We start from the raw sequence: 19,661 nt of genomic DNA on the forward strand, positions 1-19,661 counted from the left end.
AATGAAACACATTTTGCATCAATTTTACAATTATGTAAAACTCAAAATGAATGAATATATAGTATTTATCTTACAAGTCATAAAAATACTTCTTTGATTATAATTATTTGTAATAATCTATTTACAACTCCCAAAGACTTTAAAAGCACCACTTTTGGTGGCAAACAAAAAGACAATTAAATGTGCTTACATTCCAACACTAAACAATGGAATTTCCATATATGGGGTTTTTAAAAGTCTCTACACATATGAATACCTCTTTCAAAGCATATGTAGTGAGCTAAATAAAAAAACATTGGGCCAGTAAAAATGGCCCTTTAAGAGGTCTAGTATATTTTTTGCCAATCAACAGCACAGGTAGAAATTCATGCTCCAGAGGAGTTTTCATTAACGTGCAATCATGAAAACTCCACTAGTGTCTGCACAGATTGTTCTCTCATCTCTTATGGTACCCATTACTACACCACGGAATGACCACAACCCATTTAATACTTAAAAAAACTATAATCTCACAATATTTTATTTACACTCTGACAATGACAGAATGCATTGATAAAGTTGCAGCAATAGTGAGACAATGCAATTAATTAGCTCAGAGCAGAAACAGAATTGTGATCATGATTTATAATTTCAACACAGACAGATCCAAAAACAGAGAGAATGTCTTAACTGTGTGTGTATTACTTTCATGATAGGTTAACACCACATCTATGAAAAAATTACAGATTCATATGAGTTACATACATGTGTTTTCAATGTGTGTGTGATAAAGACTTCAGTTTGGCAATCACATTCTGTGTTTTGATCATGAACACAATACAGGCACACTGAATGGTGAACAATGTCTATAATTGAAGCAATTTCACTGTTGTCTATATGAATTGTACAAATACCTGTCAAAGTATTATGAATTCAAAATTTAATCCATCTGAAACAAAAACCTAGATTCAAATATCAAACAGGCTGTCTCCAATGTAAAACAGATAATAATGATCGAGAAAACATTTCTCATCTCTTTGTAATTTGTGAAGTTGTACGCAAATACAGAGAGAAAAAAATAGAAATTATTAATTTAACATCTTATTTAAAGGGTTCATGGAAAACATGTCATGAGATTGCATACGTTACAATTACTTATTCACTTAACAGACAAATTTCTTTAAGTGAACCTACAATGTTTAATATTTACATATTACACAAGTATAGTACCCACACACAACCAGGTTTCAGAACCTGGGATTCAAAATGATGACCAATGGCTTATAAGCATATTACTCCAAACTGCTATGCAGTTTAAGTCCTGCATGTACACTTAGGACTCGTTTCTCAAACATGGATTAATCCTAGTCCTAGACTAAAAAAATATTTTAGATGGAGATCTTCGTTGAATATTTCTTTTAGCGTAGGACTAGTCTTAATCTTTGCCCGGGAAACCAGCCCTTCATGATTTTCTGTCATGTTTATACAATGTATATTACAAAATGCATTTAATGCAAAAACATAATTTGTATCACCTTCAATTTACTTTATATTCATATTTGCATATTTATGGAAGAACTTCAAATATATTTCATGTAATTTACATTCACAACTGGTTGGAACTGGTTCGTAAACCGCATGTATAACAGAAGGCATTAAAGCAAAATGTATGCTTAGAACTTATGTTATTCTTCAGGAAGTGGTTAAAGCCTAGAAAACCCCAGTTTGGCCATGAGTCCATGTCAAGTATAATCACACCATTCTAAACCTGCAAACAGTACTAAATATTTCATGCAAATTAGAGAATTTAAACATTTGAGCTCATACTGTTCTACTTCATTGGGAAATGGTGATAGACCACATTTTCATGCTCGTTTTCCAAAGCTACACTGTTACTATGTAGACATGTGGTCAGTCCCCACATACTCATTTTCCCATTTCTCCTTTTCATTCAGATTCTGTCACTGTTGCTATAGTCACTGATTCGCTGGCATATGCACGCTATGATATTTTTATTTCATAATGAGATCATTGTAATTTTCCTTCCACTTTTACAAACAATCAAATCTTTAAACTGGACATATATACTAAAGCAATTGCGATGAAGTACCATGCTAATGAGTACAACAACAGTGTCATATGGGATTTTAACTCTGGTATAAGTTCAGTTCTTTAAAGCACTGCACAACAATCACCATGTATTATAAACCCTTATGTATTCTACAAGACATCTTTACCATGAATAGATCTCTTCATGACTTTCAGTCCAGGTCTGACTTGTGTATTTATGTTGGAATGGATCAGAGCTAAGAGACCCATACCCTTCTTCCTTTACTAGGTGTAACAGCAATCTCTGATTGGCTTGGATAATAGTTTGTCCACCATTACAAAGTCCTCAGTTGTTTGGTCAAATGTGTTTTTGTGTTTACAATAACCACTTCATCATGGGCTGTGACCGGCTGGTTTGAATGTCTATATAGTGGGGTGGTGGTGGGAGGTGAAAGGTGGGGGTGAAAGTGACAGGGGGCTCCCCTGTGTGGTGGCACGTACAGACACAGCCTCTGGAGGAGAGCTTGTCGCCCGAGACACACTGGTGAGGGAAAGGAAGAGATGTGGAGGGAGCAAGGTTTGAGTTGAGCATAATGACAGAAAGAGGATGGCAGACATACAGAGAGAAATGTAAAACAGACAGAGAAAATACATTGCAAGTCGCATAACCTTTTAACATATCAAACAGCATCACAATAAACACATCATTAATAATAATGTTTCCAACATTTGTCAACAAGTCAGCATTAAACACAGCTGCAGCCATTTTTAAAATTAAATGTGTATGTATAGTAGTACATTAAATGTATAGTAGCACACTGCAGCATACGGGAATACCATTATGGGTGTTTCCATCACTTGGTACCACGTGGTGGTACATAGATGATACTTATCAGTTCACTATTACCAGTTATTAATATGCACACCTTTGTACACTTCTGTCTAACCGTCTTTGAAAGCAATCTTCAAGGATAAGCCCATGTGTCAAAAATAAATCCTAGCTAAGGAAGCTTCATCACAGGGAAGAATACCAGTGGGCTAAATGCTTTGGCTGAGATGTACATACAAGCTGCAATCTACACCTCATACAGCTTCATCTACAAGCTGAATGAGGTGAAAATGGACAAAACAGTTTTGATACACTTTTCTCCATAGCCATCTTTTAAAAAGGACTGCGCGACAGTGTGTTCAAGGGACAAGGCAGGCTGGCCTGCAGCATACGGCCCCCAGTATCTATGATTATTGCACGGTCTAGTTAAACATTCAGTTCCTTCATTTGAAGTACTAATAATTAAGTTATATTTCAGTTGGCTAGGGTGTCCAAACAAAAGAGAACGCACCCCCCAATTATAACATCAAGTACATGGAAAAAATTATCCATTTTAATTTTAATTAAGATGCATTTTACAGTAACACATCCATATGCATCTCGAGGAATACCTGTAAATACCGAGTCATTTCGGGCTCTGAACAAAGGTTCTGACCTGACTGTGTATCCAGTGTGATGGGGAGAGTCAGATACCCCAGCAACAAACAGCTTCTTAGGTGGGGCATCAGACTCGACTCCTCCTGTATAATTCAGATTAAGACAAATGATGAAGTCAATATCAAGGCCAGTCATTTACAGGATAAGTGAAACACTGCACAGATACACATTAACATCTTACAAAACAAACCTGCATGTTATGCCATTCAGTTAGAAATAATCTTACTGAGACAGCAAGCTGCACTTTGCTATAACAGCCGCTGGGCTGTCTTTATATAAGTGTATGCTTTTTTTTTTTTTTTTTTAAAGCAAAAGCTTTTATGCAACTATTACAGACATCTCTTTGTCTGGAACTAGTAGCTCATTGCAGAAAGGACTATTAAAAAAAAAAAAAATCAGGCAGTTGGAATTAATAAGCAACAGAGCGCTCACCTTTCCTCTTGAGAGGTGGTAAAGCGGGTGATCTCACAGCAGTGCTCAACGCTGCCCTGCTGGAGAGATCAGGAAGTGCATGTGCAGTCTCACACCAGCATAGCAGTTACACCAGGACTCCAAATAAAACACCAAAATTTTATTTTGAGGATTGTACATTCTGTCTTTAAAAGGTGCAGTGTATTGTTTGAGACAAAAATATCAAAAGGAAAACCAATCAATAAAAAGACTATAATTGACAGTGGAACTTACTTTCTGTACCTCCGTGTTGGACTTGGGGATGAATTGGGTGTAACACCACTGTCCAGAGAACTGATTCCCTGGAATTAAAGAGTCATAAATGTGCTTTTTTAAAAAGCAAAATCAATACACTTTGGTCTACTCCCATGTCAATTTTATTAATGCACTCACCAGAGATAGGTGATCTTGCCATGGATTTATAGGTGGAAGGGGGATAAGAGAAGATACACTGTAGAAATATGGAAAAATATAACTTTAGCCTTATTTCAACAAGTATCCTATGTAGGTAGCAGTCTTTTGGGGTTTTAAGACATAAGTGCATATGGAGTTGGATTGTGACCATTTTTACATTTAGGTGAGCCTCTAGTAGCACAAAATGTTTAGAGAGCCATTATGGAGATGACAATGTTTCATATTAGTGTTGGGGAATGCATCTATATCTTGTGGCATCCATAACCACACACATAATACTACAGCTTTACTAGTAATTCCAGAGTCTCACAGCTCCATCATCAGCAAGGGCTATGACCAACAGATCTACAGTGCTGTGAAAAATTATTTGTCCCCTTCCTGATTTCCTCTATTATTGCATATTTGTCACAATGAATGGTGTTGTAATATCAGACAAAGGGAAACGGAGTAAACACAAAACACATTTTTAATTTTTAAAAATTTCATTTATTCAATGAAAAAAGTTAAACAACCCCCCCCCCCCCCTTAGTTACCCAATCAATGAATAAACCCAATTTGATTTCTAATTATATTCAGCCGATTGAACACAACCAGGCACGATTTCCAGGCAGCCCTGCTGAATCTAAACCTCACTCGTATTGAACCTGACCACAACCATCAGAGCACATTATGCCACAATCAAAGGACATTCCAGAAGATATTGTTGAAATAAAAAAGTTGTTGAAATATATCAGTCTGGAAAAGGTTGCAAAGTCATTTCTATAGCTCTGGGATTCAACTGAACCACACAGCGAGAGCCTTAATCTCCAAACGGAGAACACTTGGACAGATGAGTCAAATGTTTAACTTTTTGGACAACATGGGTCCCATTATGTCTGGTGTAAAGCAAATACAGCATTTCACAGTAAGTACATCATACCAACAGTCAAATGTGGTGGGAGTAGTATGATAGTTTGGGGATGCTTTGCTGCCTCATGACCTGATGACTTCCTATTACTGAAGGAACCATGCATTCTACTCGGCACCAGAATATTCTTAAGGAGAATATCTAGTCATCTGTCTGTATGCTGAAGCTGAAACATAATTGGGTTATGCAGCAAGACTATGATCCAAAATACAAAACCAAGTTCGGACTTGAATGGCTGAAAAGAAACTAAATTTAAGTTTTGGAGTGGCCTAGTCAAGGTCCAAACAAGCAGTTCATGCTTGAGAACCTACAACTTTGTCTGAATTGTAGCAGTTCAGCAAAGAAGAGTGGGTTAAAATCCCTCCACAGCGATGTGAAAGACTGGTTGGAGTTATTGCTGCTAAAGGTGGTGCAACCCATTATTAAGGGGGCAATTACTTTTTCACAAGGGTGATAAGGGCATTTGATAACTTTTTTCATTAAATAACTGAAATAATAATGTAAATCATCTTTTGCGTTTTGTCAGGTCCTTTGTCTGATATTACATTTTATCTAAAGATCTAAAACCATTCAAATATGCAATTATACAGGAAATCAGGAAGGGGGAAAATACGTTTTCATGGCACAGTACCAGCATACAGTAGCTTTACCCATGAAGAACTGATAACACAAATATCACTGCCTTAGCCTGTACCTCTCTCTGGCACCATTTCCTCTCATGCTGAGCTCCATACTTTCATCCTGAAATACAGATGTAAACATTTGTCAGTCCGTTATGATTTCCAGGCCTATGTTATCTCATCTATACCATATTAAATAGCCTATTTATTTTCACTCACCTGCCTTTGGTGATCTGACCTCTCACTGACCAGTGAGAACGGGGCCAGGGGGAAGACCTATAATGACAAAACAGACCTTTGGACAGTGGACTCCATTATTTTGTGTTGATATGGAAAAGGGTTCATTTATTTTCCCCACACCCACTCCACAACGTTTCACCCCAAGTGACATAGGGAACACACACACACACACACACACACCGACTGACCAGTCCAGGACAGCTAGGATTCACGGACATGCTGCTCCGGCGGTATCGAGACGAGCTGGCAGAGCTGAATACCGTCATACTGTCGCTGATTGGACAGATGAAACCAAAAATTGAGGGATATAAAGAGATAGGTGTGAGGAATAACACAGACAGACAAAAAGAGTGAGAATGGGAAGAGAAAGATAAAGTAAAAATGGATGCAGCAAGCACTGGGCACAGTGAATTGTCAATATTTCATAAGAAATTTCACAGATTTGATTTCATTCATAGGTTACTTACTGGCTCAATAACCAAGTAGGCAAACAGAAGAAGACTCGCAAGAATTAAATCCATATTATAGTCACTGATCAACCGTAAACGTGGCCATATACCACAAATGTATGTGGTGGCCATGACAAACTATCATTACATCTAAAGTTCTGAATAGTGTAAAGAATGTGCCATGTTTTTTAAACCATTTTTGTCCTACTACAATTGCTCATCGCATCATACACCAACCTGACGCCAGTGATCATGGGGGCGCTATTCGACCTTCGTAGAGCCCCGCCTCCACTAGCCGCGCCCGTGCATTGGTCAACTTCCATTCGCTCCATCCCTTTTCCCCGGGCCCTGGCGTCTGCTGGAACTTCTGAACCCGACCGTAGCACATACGCACCCGGCGAGGTACTGTGGATTGTTATCCAGTGAAAGCCCACCCTGCAGGCCTCACCTAGACCCAGCGGTCCAAACGGAACCACTAGATATCCAAACGAGCGGGACACTCCCCCCGTTTCCGTCCCTTATCGCATTTTCGGTTGAGGAAGCTAGACCCAAGCTGAAAGCAAAGGTCGAGTGTATAACTATAGTTAGCAAGCTAACTAGCTAGGTTAGGTGACCAATTAACTAGCTCGCCAACTCTAAAGATATTAGCTAGCCAGCTACACTGACAACTGGTTAGCAAGCTAGTTCGTTTCCATTACTGCCATCTTGTTGGCTAAACATTCCCATGTATTTAACCAACCCGTCCATAGTGATCTGAAAGACAGCGTAACCAATTAACCATACCTAACTTTCATGCTGAACATAAATATCCCTACTACTTGGAAACATAGATTGGAAACCAAACGCAAACTAGATAGCACCACCGATCTGCATAGCTAAGGCAACACTGGCTAACAAGCACCCAAGTATGGTCTTCAGTGATACCTAGTCTAAATAACTTATTAACTAGTACCACGACGGCAGAAACGGGGTTTAACAAATCAACTCAATACCACTCAACCACAATCTCGTGTGAAGTTTAGCTAAATCCGTTTAACTTTGCAATCTAGCTTGCAAGTTGAATAGCTTGGTAACGTAAAGCTAGCTAGCTATTTTTCGTGGTTAGCTAGTTTGGTAGCTCGCAAATCAATGTTCGATAGCTAGCTAACGTTAGCTAAATGTTGTGAAACATCACTCTACCCCAGTAGCTAACCAAGTCCGTAAATATCCTACACATACGTTGAAGTTTATGAAGGCAAGTAGCCGATTCCTCTTATACTCGCGGCTTTCTTCACAAAAACCCAGGACCCTAAGTCTGACGGTTTCCAAAAATCAGCCATTTAATGTGTCTTTTCTCGTCTGCAGAAAAATGTATTCGTTCGTCTTTCGCTGTCGGGACAACAACACCTCACGTTGACCAGTCAAAGTACTGCAGCCATAGATGAATGGAGGGAAATAGCGTGCAGAGAGCGTTTTCTCGTAGCCTATTTTTATTAGCATGGCACTCTAGATTTTACCAATTGCGTATTTTGGTTTCTACGTAGCAACATGTAGGTTATGAACAATAAATCGCTTGTTATCTAAGACTGATGCATGGTTTTTTTTTTTGTAACAACCGCGTAATAGGTTACAAACAAGTGAAACTTACTCCTTTGTGGATGGTTCTTGTACTGCGCAATAAACGAGGTAAATATTGATAGTGTAAAGCGGATTCATCTGTTGCTGTTCTTAACCAAAGTTTAATTACAAAAAAGTTTTTTAATGAATGTTTTTTTGTACATAAATGTGTGTTCGTGTGTGTGTCAAAGCTAAACAAATATTTAATTTATGCTTAGTGAAAGTGACAGGACTAGTAGACAGATTTGATAATTAAAATGAAATTTTAGTTAAATCTGCATTGGCATTCTGTACATATCATTTCATTCATTTGCCTAACCACATTGTACCAGTGCTTAAAACCACAGCATGTAAATGTTTACTACACATAATACATAACACACCATTATGCATTTTAGAGATTGTTTGGATTGGATTTGGATTGCCTTGCTATATGGTGAAACACAATTTCACATTAATGGGAAGTTTAATCATTGACCAGTGAAGAGCAAAGGCAACAATAATATTTGTGGTCGAGGTCTTCATGGATCACTGGGTCATTAGTTATTTAAGCTATTGGAAGGGCAAAGTTGGTCTAACAGTTCCTGTGCCTTTTAATGTCACAAGGGTTCAAAGAATTTGATTACAACAGCATTTTGCCTCATATAGTGAAGGGAGTGGGGGTTACGAACTAACAAAAACAGCACCGTTTTTGGAGGATATTGTATTATGGGAAATATGTGTCTTGTGTACTTTCAAATACTTAGTTATACTATGCCATGACTATGTCTGGGTTTAGGAAGATCAAGTGAAATTAACATTACCCCTCAATTTGGATTGTAATTACATTCACTGACTGACTGACGGACTGACTGACTGACGGACTGACTGACTGACTCACTCACTCACGTACGTCAGTGATCACACCAGAAAACAGAATCATGTCAGGAAACAAAATAAGATCAATCAACAGGTTTAATGTAGCCTATGTAATTAAAATCCATTTCATCATAGCAAGTAAACGGTGTACAAGAAATACATTACACTACACATTTCAACATGGTTCAAAAAGCTGAACTTAAATATAGGTACTATTACTTGTACAACAGTTTACAGTCTTTGGAAAATGTCACAATAATTTCTGAAGGTTATGCATTTACGTGGCCTGAAGTATAGCAGTGCTCAAGTTTTATACATTTGATTTTTACAGATGATTTTGGAATTATACCATTGTTTCAGAGATTCTGAACCCTGGTCATGGAGGCCAAAATACATCAGTTTCTTTTTTAAAATTTTTACTTTTAATAAAACTCATCTGGTACCAAAGACTGGGAACAACTGTTGGTTTAACACATAATACACTTAAGTAAAACATGACTTTTGTTTCATAGTTCTTCAAATGAGTTCCTGAGTAGACAACTAAGCTGTGAGGTCTTAAGAATCCTCTTCATTTAACATACTCCCCATTCATATGAGGATCACAAGTTCCACCCTACATGCCCTCTTGAGCATAACTCAAAAGATATTATTTCCTGATGATTTGGACTCATTTTCCTTATTGTTTGCTGCTTCTCCAACACCATCCTCTTCATCTCCTGCTCTTCCCAGCATCCGAAGTGGCCAGAGGAGGCCATGATGGGAAGGGTCAGGTGGAGGGCAACAGGGTCCCCCCTTGTCCTTAGTGAGAAAATACAGTAAAGCATTTAGCCATGCATTGAATGATGCCAGTGGTCTTGTGATTTTGTAACAGATGGAGACCATTCGCATGGTGTGACACTTCACTCCCTTAGTCACTTTCAGTATCAGAAAAATGGTTCGAGTTACATGGAAGGGGAAGAAACAGAGTGCAAACAATAGAGTAATAGTAATGATGGTTTTGATGAACTTCCGACGTCTGTGGACATAGGGCGAATGGGGTCCCAAAACAACAGACATTCCCTCCCTTCCTCCTCCACGGCCCCAACTTGTTCCTCGTCCACCTGCCTCAAGTGGAGGTTGTGTACGCAAGGTTCGGAAGATTGTCAAGACCACATGGGAATAGCACCAGGCAATGATAGTGAATGGCACAAAAAAACCTAACAGGTGGAGCACTATCCCATAAGGAACATAGTCTGAAAACTCCTTGTCAATGGCATCATCCCAGCAGTTCTGGAAGGCTTCCACTACTCCTGTGTTAACTCTGTTACTAACTCCATTGCCCCCAGCACTCCCTTCCGTTTCCCTTGTGAGATCACCTGTCTGGGCAAAACGGAATATTGGACTCGTCAAGGCGAACACAACAGCCCATACCAAAACACAGGTCCCCTTGACCACCCGTTTGGTCTCCATAGTAATAGTCTTCATAGGGTGGCAGATCCCCAAGTAGCGGTGCACAGAAATGCAGGTGAGGAAAAATATACTGCAGTATAGGTTGAAGTAGAAGAGGAAGCGGACCAGGCGGCACATAAAGTCCCCAAACACCCAGCGGTCTCGCATGATGTAACTTGCCACCAGGAAAGGCAGTGAGAGGCCATACATGAAGTCAGTGGAGGCTAGGTTGACCATGTAAATGAGGGAGGCATTCCAGCGTTTGGTGCGGTGGAAGGAGCGGTACAGGACTACAGAGTTTAGGGAGATGCTGAAGACACAGGTGAAGGAGTAGCATAGAGGGAGGAAGATGTATTTATAGGATTCATCAATGCTGCAAGATGGATAGAGTGAGGGGTAGATAGAGGAGGTCAAGTTAACACTCCTTTCTTTCTCTTCTGCTGACATTGTTGTTTCCGTTGTCAGCGTTGGCCGTATCCCTTTCCATTGAATTGGAAAGGTCTGTCTCATCCTCCCATTCCTTTATTCCACTTTCTTGTATCCCTTTTAGTTCTATCAGCCTTTTCTGAGGTCCAAGCTTGCCTTCTCCAAGGTCTCCTTTTTTGCAATAGTCTGGTTTTCTTTCCAAGGCTTGTATATGCTCACACTTTTCCTTTTGATCCTGGAGAGAAAGTTGTGTTAAAGTATTTAATCTCCTTTCCTTTCACTCCATTTTCTCTCATTTTATATTTTTTCCATAGGTAGTTGCTTCTGTACGCCTCTCCCTCACTCTCCCCTCCACCCCTCCCTCTAGCCTTACACAATCTCTGATGCTGTTTGTCTACCAGTATGAGTGTATGTTGCTGATTCAGTTGCTCTCTCACTCCATTAACTATTCAATCAGTAACCATACTTCCTCCAAACTTATCCATCCCTCTCTCTCTCCCTTTGTTACTCTGCCCCAGTTTTTATTCCTTCCAAGTCTGCCATCATTCAGAAGCTTGGCTTTCAGAATTAGAGTGCATCTCTTTTTTACTTTGTCACATTTAAACCCATTTTCTTAGATTACTTTCTTTACCACACAATGATTTAACATGCAGAAGTTTTTACATGTAGAACAGGAATTCTGGAAACGAAGTGCCTATGAATGCACTTTATACATCTGAAGTATTTATGGCTTACATATAATGGAATATAACGTATGGCTTACATACGTAAGCCACTAGTCACACTTGTTACTTATGAATTCATGAATAAAAATATGAAAATGTGTTGTGTGTGTATATGTATCAGTGCCTGATACAAAAAAGCAACCCTTGCAGGAAGTACTCTTCCTAATTGCTTTATAGGTTACAAAATACTGGCATTACTATATCCTAATTAATTTGAGCATACAACACAATTCTGGACTCACAGTGTCTCTGCAGTTTATGTGAAACTGATGAGTGGTCTTCCCTTCAAGGCACACATGGGTTGCTGTGCAAATAATAATTATATGTGCAAACAGAGAACATGCAATTTTGGATCTTCAAGTCAAAGAAATAAAAAGAATGGTCATTAAAAGAAGAATACAATATAATTTCATATATGTCATATTTATCTCACAGATAACCGATGGATTGGAGTAAAATAAGACAATAAACCCACACTGATTCTCATAGTTTTTGGGAAATCTCAACCAAACAATTATTGTTTGGAAACCATATATACAATTAAGATTTTGTTCTGCAAGTTTTTGCAGAGTAATTTATTTGTCACATTTAAAGAAAAAAAATGTATAATAGAGACAATTGAAGGCCATTATATGAAAAATTAAGATTCATACAGCACTCACCTCCTTTCTTCTGCTGCTGTCTTTCCCTTCAGTAATTTTCCCAGTCATTTAGCTGTAAAATAAATTAATATATTTATGAATGATAATGAATACATCTCTGAAATAAAGAACACAGTTAACCTAGAAACATGCTAATTTGTCAACTAATTAATGTGACCATCTAGGGACCTAATAAAAAAGTACACTTATCACACCACCATCATTTAAAAATATAATCTTGATCTGTTTTAAGGATTATTGCATTTGTACAGACACATACTTTACTGTGTCTGTACTGTAGAAACGCAATATCATGTTCAGTCATTGGTCAGCATGTACATGCTGTAAGCAAAATACACTGTATGGTCTCTGATTTTATTTGTTTTTTATTTGTATAGTTAATACTACATGCATAGTTAATACTACATGCAAGTCTTACCTTTTGTAATTGTTTGCTGTGTAGTATAAATAGTGGGCCCCCCTCTCAGGTACTGAGAAAACATTGTGGAAAATTCTAATCTGTCAGCACGACTCCATTCTAGTCTCACTGGCCAAGGACTCCCTCCAATGCTCAGTCGTCAAGAGACCTGAAAGTCTATGTGATGTTAGGACACAGTACCAGAGAACCCTCCCTCCTTCCTCTCCCAGCCTCTACCTATTATTTGTCATACCTCTGTTGGCAGACTCACTCATCCCTCCCTATGTCTCTCTTTTGGCATTATGTCCCTCCCCCCAGTCTTTCTCCCTTCCTCTGTTAGTGCTGAGCTGGCCATTTGATGAGAAACATTTTAACCAGACTATGTATTGTTAAAGAACTGTGAGGATAATGCAAACACACCACATGTTCTACGGACAACGCAGCTAATAGTTCCTGTGCATATATTTAACTGCACATTCTCTCTATGCTCTCCCCCCCTTTCTCTCGCTCTCTCTCTCTCACACACACACAAATTAATTGGAAACTTTTGTCCAGCCATACAACGATGTGCATCAGCATCTATGATAATGAGAAAATCCTAATTCCACATGTAATAAAAAGAATGAAATGTTTATTTTATGTAAAAGAGTTTGGACATGGTCCAGTACATAAAGAAAACACATAATGGCACATTTTCCTTTCATCCCAAAATCTGTGATGTCCCATAGTGATTACCTCAAATCCCATCCTATTACCTCATCCTTGCAGGCGCGAGGTCAGGAAAGATATACAAAATAATGATAGTTCATTATTTAGTACAATTATTTTTTAAGGATAAGGAGGACAGCAAAAAATATCATTGGTTTGTCAGGCAACAATAGCAGCAGTCACTACAATGCTATGGTAACCATCAACACTGAGGCACTGGCCAGATAAACAATGTCTCAAAAAAACATTTTGTGTTCAACAAAAAAAAATGTTCATACCACGCTCAATGATCCCTAGCAATATAGTCACAGTTATTCTGAGCAAAATAATTCACAGTATTGGATAGTTCCAACAGCATTGTCCCCAAGAAAATTCATTGAGTAACATTACATGGAGACCTTTGACCATCACATCGCAGAGTAGTCATATCCTGCACTTCCAGAAGCATTGCATCCTGCTCAGTTCGCAGCTGGTCACGGGTTAAGAGTCGGCCCACTAACTCTGAGCTCAGATCTGTTTGGAGACACACATACGCACAAAGTTGGTGTAGGCAGTCTGGCACGGACGGTTATGGTGTGAAGTTATTTGGCTGTGTCGGTACTGACCGTGAATAGCCTGGGTGAGAGAGGCCCTTAGTGTGTTCAGCTGCTTGAGGCTGAAGGTCTGCAGGTCACCATGGTTCAGCCTCTTTTGCTCCTTCACAGCTTCACAGCATACAGGACGCTGGGGGGGTGGGAGTGTGTCGACCCAGTCAAGACGCACAATAGAAGGGTGTGTTCAGCAGATGAGTAAATGCTTACACGCACATACCTTGCAAACTCAGCCATCTTACCATCTACATCTCTCAATCTTTGCAATCCACAAAGCTACCATTAAGATCATTTGTCTTTCCCCTTCCTTCTTCTCTCACTCACCTTTTTCTCTTTATGATCAATTTGCAGTCCAGTTGGTTTTCCCATGTTATTGGCCAAAAGGGAAGGAGTCTGTTTGACAGGGCCACGGCCACCCATTCCAATCTCTTGAGATGTCTTGAATTAATAATACAGAAAAAAGCTATTTTTCATTTGTCTTCAGTAAATTAAAACACAACATAGCTTTACCACTATGGATTATTTTACCAATTAACTAAAAAGATAACAAGTGTGCAAAATTAATTAAACTGATTTCCTAATTTCTCAGAATAAAATTGAATGTCTTTACAAAATTGACTTTTTAAAGGAAAAGCATTTTCATATAGCAACACTGAAACCATGCCCAAAACAAGAAATATGCCCAGTGAAGGTAAATGCCTTGACAGATTCCTCATGCTGCCAATTTCTATAATGCAGAGCAGCTAATGATGCTAATCAGCAAAGTGAGCCAGTTTTCACTGATATTCTGAAAAGGAAGATATTACAGTAAAAATGCCCATTAATAGTCTGGTTTACATCTGGGAATAAAACATTTGATTTAACCATTCTGTGTGGCTATTTTCAACATATTTTCAATACTAGAACGTAGTATATCAGCATGGATAATATGTCCACTGTGACAGTGCTAGATTATTCAAAACACTGTTAACCCACATTGCATGTGGACCAAATTTAATTGTCAATCAAGATGAATTGGCCCTGGTAAACCAACATGCAAATCTTGGACTAGTACTCCTGTATATCTCACCTCTCTTCCAGCCTCTCTGTCATCATCCTCATCCTCACTCTCACTGTTGTTGATGAAGCACAGCTGCAGATTCATTTGAGTCTGGAGACTGGGAAAGTGAATGCGTTAATAACAATGTTTATTTACACCTAGAAAAAAAAAAAAAAGAATCTAGGGAAATGGGGACCTTTGGTGTGTCAGTGGAAGGGTTATGACATATTTGACACAATGAGAATAAAGAAAATACAACAAAAGAAAGGAGATGACTTCTTCTATTAGAAAGAATGAAGTCAAGCAAGAACTAAACTGAAAGGAGCTACTAATCAGAAAAGATCAAAAGGACAGTTTATGACTTTATACCGTGAAGTAAGAGCAGTAACTCGACTGCTTTCATCTTCCGCTCCTCCTTCCCAAGTCTCCCTCTGATTCACTTGCTCCCTTTCTTCAATCCAGCCCCTAGACACACTCCCATGTTCCAGAACAATGGTACTCTGAAAGATGAAATTTATGAGATTGAGTTAAAGATTAAGTCAGGGTTTCCAACACAAAATCGCAGAGCCTACCCTGTGCATGCTGGCTTGTTTTTCCAGCCAGTATCGGAATCATTCATAATTCTGAAAATGCATTTTAGTGCTTCCATCATTTTGTACTTAATCTGAATTCAACGGAGTTTAGGCTTTGTCTCAATGAAAGTATTTCATAAGGAGTTGCAAAGATCAGCCAGCTGACTCTGAAACAATTTCAAATTTTCTTTCACCTCAACTTAAGGTGGCCCAGTGGAAATGGAGATGCAAGCCTTTTCACTGTGTTTTGGAATAGTGGTGTTTACCTTTGATCTTCTGTCCTCTTCTTGTTTCTCCAATTCTGCAATCCGTAGGCTCAGGGCCTCCCAATGCATGATGGGCAATCCTAGGTCATCTTCAGGATACCTCTCCTGCCATTCCAGGACTGCCCCATCCATAGCCTGACTGAAATCCTCTGCATCATCGCTCTCCTTCTCCTCTCCCCTCTCCCTCTCTCTTTCTTTCTCTCCATCCATCCTATGCTCCCTGAAAAGAACCTCCAGGGAGTAGAGATTCAGGGAGAGGAAACACCTATGGAGACGGAGATAGATATGGGTACTGTTTCTGCTATTATAGGCAAAACCTACCCCAAACCAGCCAAATAAAAAGCATGGGAAAAGTAAAGGTTGGAGAATTCTGAAGCCAACAAAATATTTAAAAAAGAATTGAAATCACATTGGTAAAAGATATATATATATATATTGGATTGTATTTAAAACTAATCCTGGGGAAAAGTACCTGATTAGTAAACTTAGTGACTGAAGTATAACAATGGCAATGATTAATTTCTTCAAACCTCAATTCAGATTAAAAATATTGCTAACACAAACCATCTTTTTCAGTAGTACTGTTTGTCTCATTTTCAGGTACAGAATGTAATAATTTAAAAAATCTAACTACATCACCACTCATATGCTGGCTCAGTTTCCTAATATGTTTGTTTATTGTCATTTTTTAATACAGGTGCATCCCAGCTTTAAAATAGGGGGCTAATGACAACACCTGTGACCAGGTGATGGGACAAGCACTTAGGTAGGTAGGGGAAGGCTAGACCCAGGCTGCATTTTGGGCCTAGCCAAGGTTAAAAGAACACAGTGACAGAGTAAAGAGGATTCACTCTTTACTTTAGGAAACATAAAATTTGAATTTGAATTAGAATAGTTGGTAGCGTTTTCTTTAAGGGAAACAGTATAAATGCATTTCACACGACGTTATCACTTTAAACCACGTCCAATTAAATACTGAGACTCCACTTCAATTAAAATAGAATTCTTTGGGTTGGGTGTTACAAAATATTTGAAGACGGCCTATTATGCGGATACGTGTTGAAAGTATTAATCAACTTAAAAGCCCATACAGTAGATTGTTGCACGTAGCTAATAACACAAGGCACTTACCGACAAAACGAAGCAGCCAGCAGTAATTTCTCAAATCGATATTCTCATGCATGCATGCAGAAATTTTCTTCCACTTTAAGGCCGGAAATACAGCTTTCCTTCCGACTTACTTTCTCCGTACAGTCTCTTATTCTCCCTTTCCCTCCTCCATTTTTCTCTCCACCCTTTGCCAAGGATTTCCCCGTTTTCCCCCCACTTTTAACATTCACTGAACAGTATAAGGGCAATTGTAACGGTTACTTGTAACTGTTACTAGCGTTTTAAGACAGAAATAGTTATACTTACTATACTGCAAAATTTGCACTGTTATGAAGAAATGAATGCAGGCTACATTCACGGAATTTTAACAACGGTCGAACAGAACTTGCAATAAAAGACGTGAAGGAGGAGAGGGGAGGAGAAAAGCGAGCCGAAACACCAAATACCCAGGTGTCCAATTTCACCATTTCGGAGGTAAATTAAATCCAGAGGAGTGCTGTTGTGCTTCGACGTGGCCTATCGTACAAACCTTACATAGGCCAAAATTTTTTAATTTACTAGAATATTGCGATAAATTGACATGTTCATTTGGTAAATTACAATTCACAAAAAAAGAAGAAAAAGCCAGGGAACTTTTATAGAAGTTTACACGTAGGCAATGTTTAGCTCGTATCATAGTGCCTTAGCTGGTTATCCAACTCAAGATTCCCAGTACGAAAATCGATTTTACAATAATGTGATGATATTTTACAAATTCAACTTCAAGTGGATGATCTATAAAAAGTCAGATCACATCTAAAATAGTTTAAGATAAAAACATAAACAGTTATAAAAATAATTTTTCAATAGCATAACTGCACCAAAACTCTATTGTGGTGGTTTAAAAATCTGAAGAAGCCAGGAATTAAATAATACCATTCGCTCTAAAATGAGCATAACGACACATTAATTGATAAAAAATAATTATTAACTTAAGCTAACATGTATTTTTGCATTGTTGTGCAAAAATGGTTTTATAAATGTGGGTAGTCCTGAAGTGAAGGTGAAGCTTAAATGATAATAATGTAATGTTTGCCTTTTAAAGTGCACTGTACATAGAAACACTACTCATTACCAGCTGTACATAAGACTAAAGAATTATTTGCAGTAGCTTATACAGTAGGGTCACCAGTTGTGTTTAAAAGGTAAATTATGCCATTCAGATGTGAGGACATGCTGAGGATAGTTTGCTATAAAAAATAACATTGTATGTTTTTATAAAATAAAAAACGAAATGACTGTAAGTTATAGAAAAATGTAAGTAGCATTCTTCATTCATTTATATGTCCTTATGTGTACTGCCCTCTGGTGTCAAAACAACTAGTGTTGTGTTTAAAATAATTTTTAATAATGAAACATTATGTGCCTTGCCAGTACTAACAGTAGAGACACATAAATGAATAAGCCCAGGCAAAACCTTTCTCATGATAAAAAAAAGTATAATTTTCATTCCAATGTATGTAACATGGGAAATATAATTTGTTATACCAAAATCTATTTGACAACTCAACAACAAAACAGAATAACATAACAAAATTTCGTTTTCTTTAAGAAAAATTATCAAGAAATGTGTTTTGTATATAGCATTGAAGAAATGCAAAATTGATGCAACGGTGAGATAACAAAATATCCGATCTCTCCTATTATCTGGAAAATTATGGACATTAAGTAATACAAGTAAATAAGTCATTTTATACTATTGAAGATATTTCAGTGCGTGCAAAGCATATGGGGACATGAGGGGGAAATGTTTTAAGATTGTTTGTAATCATCTCCTCACTTGTGAAGGCCAACAACCCCATGTGTTGTTTTAAGTTTTTAACCTCTGTAAAACAGGAAACCATGGGAAACAGGAAATCATTATTCAAGTTTGAGATAAACTTTGAAGAGATTTATTTTTGTTGCATTTTATTTAAAGTGATTATTAAGTTGTGGGAAAATGCTGAGACATTTATCTTTTTTATGAAAAAGAATATTACTTGTTAAAGTCTTTGTAATTCATTACCTGTATGGCTTATTTTATACAGGCTTCTTTGTGCGTCTTTATAAAGGGTGTGCGCAGTTTATGTAGAATAGGTGAAATGCAAATGAAAACAAGGAAATAAATGATTTAATATTTTCCTGAGACAGACAGGAAATTGTTTGTGCAATTTTTGAATATTTATTTAATATTTGTGCTTTTGTCATTTGAACAGCGATATGTGGGCAGTAAGGTAACTACTGTAAGGTAACAATGTATTTGTTTGGTTTTACTGTATTGTATTCATTCATGGGAAGGGATGACATGAGAGGGTAAGTGGAGAGGCTGGTGAGAGGCAGGGCCAGTCACCCTTCTGGGTTGTGTTCTTGGGTTTTTTGTTTTAAACAGTTGTATCGTTTTGTAACTAAAAACCTGAAAACCACAAAAGACAGATACACACACACACACACACATGCAAAATGAAGACATAAAACAGCATATACTCCCTCCTCTAGTACACACCGCAAAAATGCTAAAAGAGCCACCTATGACATCCTCAGTGACAGACAGTGAATGATGGGAGACAATGCGGCACAGAGAGAGTAATGCATAGAGATAGACAGTGCGGTACAGGGATGGACAGTAAAGTATAGAGATGACAGGCAGTGAAAGACAGACAGTGCGGCGATAG

General features: G+C 38.1%; 3 protein-coding genes across 9 annotated transcripts; all 3 read right to left on the minus strand.

Annotated features, from left to right (window-relative positions):
- Positions 1-8,092, minus strand: LOC118223691 (protein FAM122A-like). 4 transcript variants are annotated; one of them, XM_035410577.1, is made up of 9 exons: positions 6,832-8,081; positions 6,334-6,418; positions 6,125-6,181; positions 5,980-6,026; positions 4,358-4,415; positions 4,199-4,266; positions 3,947-4,002; positions 3,513-3,597; positions 1-2,569 (listed from the first exon to the last, which is right to left on the minus strand). In XM_035410577.1, exons 1-9 carry the CDS (start codon positions 6,924-6,926, stop codon positions 2,452-2,454), a joined length of 669 nt encoding a protein of 222 aa, XP_035266468.1. In that variant the 5' UTR covers positions 6,927-8,081; the 3' UTR covers positions 1-2,451. The 4 variants fall into 4 exon arrangements, with proteins under 4 accessions (XP_035266468.1, XP_035266467.1, XP_035266466.1 ...); XM_035410576.1 differs by having other exon boundaries at positions 3,947-4,005; positions 6,832-8,073; XM_035410575.1 differs by having other exon boundaries at positions 1-3,597; positions 6,832-8,092.
- Positions 8,093-9,126: 1,034 nt separating this feature from the next.
- On the minus strand, positions 9,127-13,164 carry si:dkey-6n21.13 (P2Y purinoceptor 3). Of its 3 annotated transcripts, none has more exons than XM_035409077.1 (4): positions 12,708-13,164; positions 12,290-12,341; positions 11,870-11,931; positions 9,127-11,137 (listed from the first exon to the last, which is right to left on the minus strand). In XM_035409077.1, the coding sequence occupies exon 4, from the start codon at positions 10,984-10,986 to the stop codon at positions 9,685-9,687; it is 1,302 nt and encodes a 433-aa protein (XP_035264968.1). In that variant the 5' UTR covers positions 10,987-11,137; positions 11,870-11,931; positions 12,290-12,341; positions 12,708-13,164; the 3' UTR covers positions 9,127-9,684. The 3 variants fall into 3 exon arrangements, with proteins under 3 accessions (XP_035264968.1, XP_035264969.1, XP_035264970.1); XM_035409078.1 differs by having other exon boundaries at positions 11,870-11,981; XM_035409079.1 differs by lacking the exon at positions 11,870-11,931.
- A 136-nt stretch (positions 13,165-13,300) lies between these two features.
- On the minus strand, positions 13,301-17,427 carry si:dkey-6n21.12 (schwannomin-interacting protein 1). Of its 2 annotated transcripts, none has more exons than XM_035409081.1 (7): positions 17,278-17,427; positions 15,862-16,126; positions 15,393-15,523; positions 15,054-15,141; positions 14,309-14,422; positions 14,000-14,117; positions 13,301-13,907 (listed from the first exon to the last, which is right to left on the minus strand). In XM_035409081.1, the coding sequence occupies exons 2-7, from the start codon at positions 16,069-16,071 to the stop codon at positions 13,768-13,770; spliced, it is 801 nt and encodes a 266-aa protein (XP_035264972.1). In that variant the 5' UTR covers positions 16,072-16,126; positions 17,278-17,427; the 3' UTR covers positions 13,301-13,767. The 2 variants fall into 2 exon arrangements, with proteins under 2 accessions (XP_035264972.1, XP_035264971.1); XM_035409080.1 differs by having other exon boundaries at positions 16,993-17,414.
- Positions 17,428-19,661: the final 2,234 nt, after the last annotated feature.

Source organism: Anguilla anguilla, chromosome 3 (assembly GCF_013347855.1).
Source record: "Anguilla anguilla isolate fAngAng1 chromosome 3, fAngAng1.pri, whole genome shotgun sequence".
Taxonomy (NCBI): Eukaryota; Metazoa; Chordata; class Actinopteri; order Anguilliformes; family Anguillidae; genus Anguilla; species Anguilla anguilla.

Excerpts from the sequence above, each read along its gene's own strand:
- LOC118223691 (XM_035410574.1), bottom strand. The coding sequence starts at position 6,926 with ATGGAGCGAATGGAAGTTGACCAATGCACGGGCGCGGCTAGTGGAGGC. Across the intron at positions 6,419-6,831 it reads CCCATGATCACTGGCGTCAG|CGACAGTATGACGGTATTCA; the intron begins GTTGGTGTATGA and ends CTGTCCAATCAG. Across the intron at positions 6,027-6,124 it reads GGTCAGATCACCAAAGGCAG|GATGAAAGTATGGAGCTCAG; the intron begins GTGAGTGAAAAT and ends TCTGTATTTCAG.
- si:dkey-6n21.13 (XM_035409079.1), bottom strand. The coding sequence starts at position 10,986 with ATGAGACAGACCTTTCCAATTCAATGGAAAGGGATACGGCCAACGCTG.
- si:dkey-6n21.12 (XM_035409081.1), bottom strand. The coding sequence starts at position 16,071 with ATGGATGGAGAGAAAGAAAGAGAGAGGGAGAGGGGAGAGGAGAAGGAG. Across the intron at positions 15,142-15,392 it reads GTTACTGCTCTTACTTCACG|TCTCCAGACTCAAATGAATC; the intron begins GTATAAAGTCAT and ends TCACTTTCCCAG. Across the intron at positions 14,118-14,308 it reads TTGATCATAAAGAGAAAAAG|CGTCCTGTATGCTGTGAAGC; the intron begins GTGAGTGAGAGA and ends CCACCCCCCCAG.